This window comes from Esox lucius, chromosome 8 (assembly GCF_011004845.1).
Source record: "Esox lucius isolate fEsoLuc1 chromosome 8, fEsoLuc1.pri, whole genome shotgun sequence".
In the NCBI taxonomy this organism is placed as follows: Eukaryota; Metazoa; Chordata; class Actinopteri; order Esociformes; family Esocidae; genus Esox; species Esox lucius.
The window spans coordinates 11,579,653-11,589,058 of record NC_047576.1 but is presented as its reverse complement, the minus strand read 5'-3'; the positions used below and the strand labels follow the sequence as shown (position 1 = coordinate 11,589,058).

Sequence of the window (9,406 nt, the reverse complement as noted above, 5' to 3'; positions counted from 1 at the left end):
TATATAATTGAGAACATTTTTTAACTATTTGCTCATCGTATAAAATGTGCCACACAGCACAAAGGGACTTCAATGTGCGGTTTCTAATCCGCAATGAGTGTTCTCAGCTGTTATGTATTCAATGCCCTTACGTATTGGCGAATGACAATGGGGTGATCTAATCTGAGACATAAAATAAGCAAATATACAGCGGTAGTGGGTTCTGTCACTGATCCCAATAAATGAAATTTGTTCTAATAAATATCCCCGCAAGAGATAGCCTAAATAAAACCTGAACTTATAATATGTTGATTTAACAGTATTAGCGATGCGAAGTTAGTTGGCCTGCATTTTCATCATACACAAAATGTTTTGGTGGCTAGTAGTCTAAACTATATTTTACAAGGCTTGAAATCCACTGCTGTTCTATTATAATGAAGGCGGATGATCTGACGGGAGTACCACACATCGAGGCCGGTTTAATGTCATCAAGAATTTTCATAGATAGCCAATTAAAAAAACTCGGTGTACAGTATAAGTGTAGTGCAATAGCGAGTAGGGCAAATACGGATATTGCTAATTTGTATTTATGGCGACTGGGAATGAACAGAAAATTGCGAATAGGCTTTCATGGAGGCTAATAGGCCCAGCCTCGGAGCTTTCCAAGAAGCAATGCCGCTTGATGTTCTCCTCCGTCGGCTGCGAGTCAGACGTTTGCCTGTTTTATGTAAAGGGGGAATTCTTCGCTATGGATGCTCGCTGCGCTCATTCAGGTAAACCACATCTGCTTTAGTTTAAATCCCATTCGCCATATCAGTGCTGTAGAAACACAATTCGACATTTTATAGAATGAAACCACCATATCGTAAGCTACTTTGAAGCTATAAATTTCGGTGAGGTGCAGACAATCCCCTTCTCAAACCCGATTTATGTCATGGAATCAGTTGGAGGGACTCAAAGACAAGTCTAAAACTGTAAAGTGTATTACATTTCAGCATAGTATTTTTCAACCTGTCAGATGTAATGCAACTTGTCATTACTGTGTTGCTCCTGAAGGCAAATTCCGGTTCGATGGTCATTTCAGTGTTGCTCCTCAGTAAAATTGAATTGCATTACATCTGATCAGATCACATTATCCAATTTGCAGAGGAAACTGTCATTCGTGTAGTATTTCTGTGTCTGACAGGTGGTCCACTGTGTGATGGTGACATTGAGGACACACATGGTGTTCTGCAGGTCTTTTGCCCTTGGCATGACTATGACTTCAACCTCAGGACAGGACTATCAGGGACTGGCTTACAAGTGAGTTTGCCAAACAACTCCTTTGAAAAGATAGAACGATATTCGGTTTATCATCATAAAATAAGTATTTTTTGGGTTATTTCCAGAACTCTCTATGAATTGTTTCAGCTGAAAAACTATTCTTTAACATTTAACTTTATTGTTTATTGGGCCTGGTCATCCTTAACACAGTGGAGTTAGAAAATTCCTAGTTTACCGGCCACATCAAGCATGCAAGTGACATTATTAAAAAAAAAAGCTATTGAAACAAACAATACTTAAAATCAATTTGACAAAGGTTTTTGTAGTTTGGAGTGTTTTATTTAAACATTACTCAATCTCAACTGACCACAATGAAAATTAGTATGAAACAAATGAGAAAAATCAACACTAGATAAAAATGTCAATTTTGCTGTGTACCATACAATGCATGTCTGTTTCAAGCATACTCTATCCTGTTCTTCTACTCTCTACTCAGCGAAATCACAGCATATACTAATTTGATAGACAAAATTAAGAATGTAAACTGTGTCAGTACTGTATTTATAACTTTCTGAAAGGAATTCCCGATACTGAGGTATACTCTAATATATTCAAACTAACTACCCATGGAGGTGGTCCAGCTGCTTGTAGGTTGCCTTTTTGAAGTACCAATAGCTACGTGTTGGTATGTACTTGCGTGGACTTACTCAGTGTTGTGAAATGTGTATTCTTAATCAGGGCGGTGTGTGAAGAAACAAATAGTCCACGGCTATGCTGGGAACTGATTCTGCTGTTAGTGTGCTCTCCACTCGCTGTCAAGGTGTTGTGTTCCTTTGCTGTTTTTCACCTGACACATATCCTTTTGTTTTATATGTGTTTCTCTTTTTTTAGCAACAAGTGTACGAAGTCAAGCTGGAGGATGGCAGTGTGTATGTGAGGCACGCAAGCCCTCTCTCATTACAGCCCCCCTCATCAGACCACAAGAGCAAAGCTGCTGTCTAAAACCTGAAGCTTTTCATGGACTATCCGTATGGAATTGCCAGTTGCAATCCTGGCAGTTTTTTAAAGATTTCTTCTACACACCTAAAACATCTGAGACATTCCAACGTATTTATGATTGTGGCAGACCTTTTTCCTGTCTGACGTGGTGATGTTGTACTTGGGGTCATTATCAAGAGGACTGTCTGAAGGGAAGTCATATGATCTTAATGTAGGAGTGTTTTTTTGTTGGGGACACTGGGACGGTAGCCATCCATAGGCTGTAAAATAGAGAAGAGTTAGAAGGCTAATCTTGATTTTGCGATCATGCATTCCACAGACAGTACGTATTAGCCACTGTTCAACGTTTTATCCCCTCGCCAGTCCCAACCCAATACATTCCAAATCCTCGGTGTAACTGGCTAGGGGAACCTGCCAAGGTATAAGCACATTTTATATTTAAAAATGTTATTTTAGATTTTAAAATCTGACTGTTGCTTTAAGGACAGATGGAAATATAGATGTGTCGAAGAGTGTCAACAGCTTGTCCGCACACCTTCAAATGTACTTCTGTAAGATAAGGAAACAATTAATGACAACAGACAAGCACAGTCCCACCAAAAAGTCATGAGATATCCTAAATCCTAAATTCTAACTTCTCTCTTCCAAGAGTTTTATTATTTTACCTCAGCCATTTAATGGCTAAACACTCTCCACTGTCTGACCTCACCAAAGTGTTCACCACATACATTTCATCAATGCCTTTCATTAACCTCTAACATTCTCCCACAAACAAAAGGCAACTAAAGCGATAAACAGTATCTGCATAGTTACTGCTACAGTAAAAAGCCATTGCTTTGCCTGAGGTTGTAAGGTTGTGTGGTTTTGAATGATCAGAAGCAGAGGCATTGCTAGGATCACAATACATTCGGGGATTATCAACCCCCCCCCCCCCCCCCCCCCTACACTGTCATAATGCGCGATCGGAATTATGGATGAATAGCTCAGGGTCTATTTTTTATTTATTTTTGGTCAATTTCAGACCCGGGTCTATTCATAAAAGCCTCGAGGCTGTAGCACCGGACGCCCTGGCCTAACGACGCCACTGATCAGAAGTGATTCCTGTCGTAGCACAGGAGGACCATAGAAACCATCAACGTAGCTACAGTCCTGCAGGACCTGCCATTGTTAGTATCTCTGGTTGAGATCCAAGTGAGCCCAGTAAAATACGGTAATTATTAAGCCCTATCAGCATTCCTCTTGGTTAAGCACGGACTTGTTTTTCCCTACTGACATTATGACAAAGGGGGTCATGCATCAGGACCTGGTTCAGTAAAGACTGTAACTGTTGCTACTTTTCCTGCTCATGCTCTTAACTGGCAACCGTGTTAACTACATCTATCCCCTATACATTTTCATTCTGACATTACAGAGTGCCAAATAGTTGTGAAAACATGGCTTGCCGTTTGCAGTTTTCCCAGTCTCCTAGCCTCCCCTGTTGTTCAATTTTATTATGATTATATTACCATTGGCTGTGAGTGCCAGTGTGGAGAGGACCTGCGCTTCATATTTAATGATTCATCACCTAAGGGACAACGTTCATTGAGATGAGGCCACTGCGTTTGGTAAAGCAATCACTGGGTCCGGCGAAATGGTCTGGCTTATAGGATCCAAGAGGATCCTTCACATTTTGTAAATCAAGACTTTTCCGAACAATCTGTTGTTTATTCTATTGGATTACATTTAAAGGTTGTCCTTAGGTATCAGGAACACGTCGCTGATGTCAGGACTTTGCAATGTAGGCTGTTGACTCACTCTCATATGAAAAGCTGTATTTCTGTCATGTTTTTGCTGTTGGCATATATATTTTAATATATATGTGTGTGTAAATTATATATAATTTACACATTTCCGAGTTTCCAGAGCCATCATTTTTACACAGAAAAACAGTACATAATATCTATGAGAACATTTACAGAAATGTTTTATTTACAATTACTCATGTATTAGTCAACTTCATATGATACACAGTTTACACCAAATTAAACGTATAAAAAAGAAAAACAAATGGGCAACAGCATGCAATACATGTCACATAAAGATTCACAAAGAATATTCAGGAATTTATTTATAGAATGCATTATGGGGGCCCAGGCGAGAGAATGGTGGAAAATTGATATTCCATAAAAAGTGAGTCTTCCTGAGAGTGGCCATGTAGTACAGGAGAAGACAGTGTGCATGAAGCACTCATCCTGTTGATACTACATCCACACTCAGAACTTAAGGCCAAGGCAAGCCTGTGAGTCACTCAGCAAGCCTAGTAGCCTGACATTTGAAGGGAAGAAAATTGTGACCTTTTTAAGTGCTTATTATGGGAAATGTACAGCATACACTTGTCATGGAATTGTTTAAACCTGAAACATTGTCTGGAATCACAGAGGATCATGTACTTTTTATTTTTCTTCTGCCCCAGAAATGTTTTTTTTTTCAATCTGCTTTCTATTTCATGGTAGATTGAACTCCAAATTTCAGAATGTTAATCGGGAAAACCTATTTCAGCTCTGTTGATGCTAATGAGTTAGCAAACTTCCAACAGTATTCTTTTTATTATTTAAGATTTTACAGATTTCCTTTGAAATCCTCTCAATCCTATTAACATTGGCTGTCTCTCAACCTCTCTCACAGTTTCTTCATTAAACATCGACCAGTCAGCTTGTCAGTGGACTTTTCCTTTAAATGGGCTACTTCCATATGTGACCACTTGCTTCAGATAAGTGATGGACAGTGAGGCCAAAGACTAACTTTTCACCCCTTTTTATGCTTTCAGCTCCCTCTAATTATTAAAATCCATCATAAAATAATCACCTCCCTCCCTTACAAGACTCATCTGGTTGTCTTTAGTGTTACATGCTCTACAGTTGCCCAACAGCTGTTGGTGTGGCCCATATCTTTCACCTCACACACTACTGTGGTTAATGGGAGTTATCTTTTCCCCAGGTGGACACAATTATCATCATCTTTCTGACAGCGTTTATACAACTATCTTCCTCAAATAAGCAATTTAGTTTGTTTTTTTGGGCTTCTGGACTGTCCATTCTAAGAGTACTTAACAGGCCCATGATGGTAGAGGTCATGGATAAAGACTAGAGGGCCATAAACTATCATTTCCACATGTCGTTTTCCAGAGCTAACTGTGCAATCAATTTTAATAATCTATTTGATCTCTAAGTGCAAATGTTCCATTTTTTTATAACACATTTTTGGCTATTGCTAGATTCAAGTCTGTTTCAAATCAGAAATATTTTTTTCTGTACAATGAACTGTGTAGTGTTTTTAATTTATTTAGTACCCTGAGGTTTTCCTGACTGACATTTCAGAAAACACCTTGAAAATGTAGCTAATTTAACAGAAAGGTCATTGGAATTTTTTATGTATTTGACCACAGACATCTGGGACCTAAATGATGTCCAAGTGCAGTCTGGAAATCCACTTGTTTGGCTGTTTATGAAAGCCTCGGTCAAACTCTTCAAAGTGCCCTCAAGAGTTTAAATAATTCATTTCCTAATCAACAACAGAGCTGGAAATGTACATGCATACCCTGTTGGCTTTCTCCGCGGTCCACAGGCACTCATATGTGTTTGGATTAGTTCGGCTCTAGGAGCTCTTCAGTGGTCTGAAGGGACCCACAGCCACCCACTATGTAGATAAACAGGTTTGGACCTATTATCAATGTGGAACTGTGCTCCAATTACTTAAACCAATTAAATGGGCCTCTTTGAATGTCTTCCCACTTGCCACTGTAATGCCAAAGCACTTGGAGAGCCCCTGAAACTCCTACTCAGTCAGGGCTAGAAAGATGGTACGGTCATAATTGGTTCTTTTTTAGGGACTGTTTAAGATTTATTCAGCCACAATGCATTTTCCCACTGGGAAAACATTTGTGGAATTGGTCCTGTGATGGCCTAAGGTGCAAGTTAACTCTAGTAACACGTTGTTGTTTTGCTGCTATTAGGTAATAGTACAGTTGAGATTTTTGGGGGATATTTACTATTTTCTTTTTTTATTGAACATGTATTTCTAAAATGTATTGATGTCATGCAGTAACATATGAAAAAGAACTTGAAGCAGAATGCAGAAATATCAAAAATATATGTACAACTGTGTAAAACTATTAGAGGTTAATCACTGTAGTAAAAAATGCAAATCGATCTTATTCAAACATCCTTACAAACATATGTCACTGCCAAACTTACTGAAGGATTTACCCCAATTACCAGCAGCACCTAGTGCTGTATATAGGCTTATGACAAGCCTTTCCTATACATGAAGTCTGAGGAAGTCCACTATAAACAACAGGCAAGATGAGGCTGTAAATAAGTGTTGCCTTGCACATCGACAGACCAATCAAATACCATTCATAGGTGGAGCTCCAATGGTGCTCGCTAGTTCAGTGTGCTAGGTCAAAGTATGTTAGGGTGTCTGGGAAATTACTGATTTAAACCTACTCATGTCGGTGTATGCTGTTTCAGTTAACACAGTGCACCTTGAGCTCTGCAAACTAGCATACAGAACAACTATTTGGAAAAAGTGTCCCACCCATTCAGAAAATAATCACTTAAATGTAGTACCAACATGCACGTGAAACAGGGTTCGTGAAATGTAACTTCCAATAACAATCTTGCTGTCAGTGGTCCACTCTGCTACTTTTTGCAATACAAAATTCCCCAGAACTCCAAGATGGCAGTGACATTTACAGTGGATATAAAAAAGGTCTACACACCCCTTAAAATACCAGGTTCTTGTGATGTAAAAGAATGAAACAAAGATAAATCATGTCACAACTTTTTCCACCTTTAATGTGACCTATAATGTGAACAATTCAATTGAAAAACAAACTGAAATCTTCGAGGGGTAAACATTTTAATTAAAAACCTTACAATAACCTGGTAGCAAAAGTGTGCACACCCTTAAACTAATACTTTGTTGAAGCACCTTTTGATTTGATTACAGCACTCAGTCTTTTGGGGTAGGAGTCTATTAGCATGGCATATCTTGGCATGGCAATATTTTCCCACTCTTCTTTGCAAAAGTGCTCCAAATCTGTCAGATTGCGAGGACATCTCCTGTGCAGAGCCCTCTTCAGATCACCCCACAGATGTTCAATTGGATTCAGGTCTGGGCTCTGGCTGGGCCATTCCAAAACACTAATTTGGTGAAGCCATGCTTTTGTGGATTTGGATGTGTGCTTTGGGTCGTTGTCATGCTGAAAGGTGAATTTCATCTTCAGCTTTCTAATGGACACCTGAAGGTATTGTATCAAAATTGCCTGGTATTTGGAACTGTTCATAATTCCCTCCACCCTGACTAAGGCCCCGGTTCCAGCTGAAGGGAAACAGCCCCAAAGCATGATGCTGCCTCCACCATGGTTCACTGTGGGTATGGTGTTCTTTGGGTGATGTGCAGTGTTGTTTTTGCGCCAAACATACCTTTTGGAATTATGGCCAAAAAGTTCAACCTTGGTTTGACCATAACACATCTTCCCACGTGCTTTTGGGGGACAAAAGTTTTTGCAAACTTCAACCGGGCTTGGATGTTTTTCTTTGTAAGAAAAGGCTTCCGTCTTGGCACCCTACCCCATAGGCCATTCATATGAAGAATACGGGAGATTGTTGTCACATGTAGCACACAGCCAGTGCTTGCCAGAAATTCCTGCAGTTCCTTTAATGTTGCTGTAGGCCTCTTGGAAGCTTCCCTGACCAGTTTTCTTGTCTTTTCATCAATTTTGGAAGGACATCCAGTTGATGGTAATGCCTCTGTTGTGCCATATTTTCTCCACTTGATGATGTCTGTCTTCACTGTGTTCCATGGTATATCTAATGCTTTGGAAATTATTTTGTACCCCTTCAACAATGAGATCCCTCTGATGCTTTGGAAGCTCTCTGCGTACCATGGCTTTTGCTCTGAGATGCAACTAAGAAAATGTCAGGAACATCCTACTAGAACAGCTGAACTTTATTTGTGATTCATCAGAGTCCCTTTAAATGATGGCAGGTGTGTAATGACTTCTATTTAACATGAGTCTGAATGTGATTGGTTAATTCTGAACACAGCCACTGTGTCACGACTTCGGGAGGAAAAGGAGGAGCAGGAGAACGAAGCGATACTTCTTGTTTTTCTTTAATAAATGTGATAACGAATGGCGAAGCGTAGCAATGCTCTGCTTAACAGCGAGACAATAACACACAAAGACAGGGGAAGCAGAGGGAACATATATACTGGGGGGAATGATGAGGATGAGATCCAGGTGCGCTAAACAAGACACAGGTGAAATGAATAATGAGATGGGCGGTGGTGTCAGAAGGCCGGTGACGTCGAACGCTGGAGCCCGTCTGCTGCAGCGGGAGGTGAAGCAGCAGAGGGCGCAATTGTCACAGCCACAACCCCAGTTATAAAATCCCCAATTGCACACTTATGCAACCAGGTTATTGTAAGGTTTTTATTTTTCATTTTTGCCCCTCGAAGATTTCAGTTTGTTTTTCAATTGAATTGGTCACATTAAAAGTTGAAAAAGTTCGGGGGTGTTGACTTTTTATATCCACTGTATGTCATTTTGGAGGTATAGTGATGCAGAATTAGCCAAAGGCTCTTCAGTTTTCAAAAGGCTCTTCAGTCAAAATAAAACATCTTTATTGCACTTCCAGTGACAAATACCCCAACATTTTGTTAAGGGATGTATGTGTTGCCAAGGGCTGTGGGCAGTTAGGTTAGAGAGATGTTTAGCTGAATACTGGTTCGCAATAAAAATGAAAAAAAGCTAGTAACAGGTGTGTTAAGAAATGCAATCTGACCCATGGCTGTCAGAATTCTTTGCACCCGACTACGTCTTGCATACAATGGTAAAGACAGTTTATCGGTTTCTTGAAAAGAGGCCTGTTGTGAAGGTATCTGTTTGAAACAAACCAGATCAGTAGGATCTCATGTTCCTCTGTACTTTAGATTTCTAATGATTGCAGTAGAAAATGTTTGCCGGCTATAAAGAGTTTAGCGTAGACTGACTTTTAATGAATATGCATTAAATAAACAGCCGTAATGATTAATGCTTAACGCTAGAAATCCAAACTTGATTTTTCTGAATTAGATTTTCTGGTTTAATTCATAAAAGCCTATCAATGGCAGTTAAATAAAT

The 9,406-nt window shown here is 39.6% G+C and overlaps 1 protein-coding gene across 1 annotated transcript; it reads left to right on the top strand.

Moving 5' to 3' along the window:
* The first annotated feature begins 421 nt into the window (after positions 1 to 421).
* si:ch211-212d10.2 (uncharacterized protein LOC557710 homolog) lies at positions 422 to 3,167 on the top strand. Its single transcript, XM_010871598.5, has 3 exons — positions 422 to 752; positions 1,166 to 1,281; positions 2,134 to 3,167. Exons 1-3 carry the CDS (start codon positions 569 to 571, stop codon positions 2,242 to 2,244), a joined length of 411 nt encoding a protein of 136 aa, XP_010869900.1. The 5' UTR covers positions 422 to 568; the 3' UTR covers positions 2,245 to 3,167.
* The last annotated feature ends 6,239 nt before the right edge of the window (positions 3,168 to 9,406 follow it).

Bases quoted from the DNA above. Each gene is read 5' to 3' on its own strand.
- si:ch211-212d10.2 (XM_010871598.5), top strand. From the start codon at position 569: ATGGCGACTGGGAATGAACAGAAAATTGCGAATAGGCTTTCATGGAGG. The intron at 753-1,165 runs GTAAACCACATC...TGTGTCTGACAG, and splicing joins TGCTCGCTGCGCTCATTCAG to GTGGTCCACTGTGTGATGGT. The intron at 1,282-2,133 runs GTGAGTTTGCCA...CTCTTTTTTTAG, and splicing joins TATCAGGGACTGGCTTACAA to CAACAAGTGTACGAAGTCAA.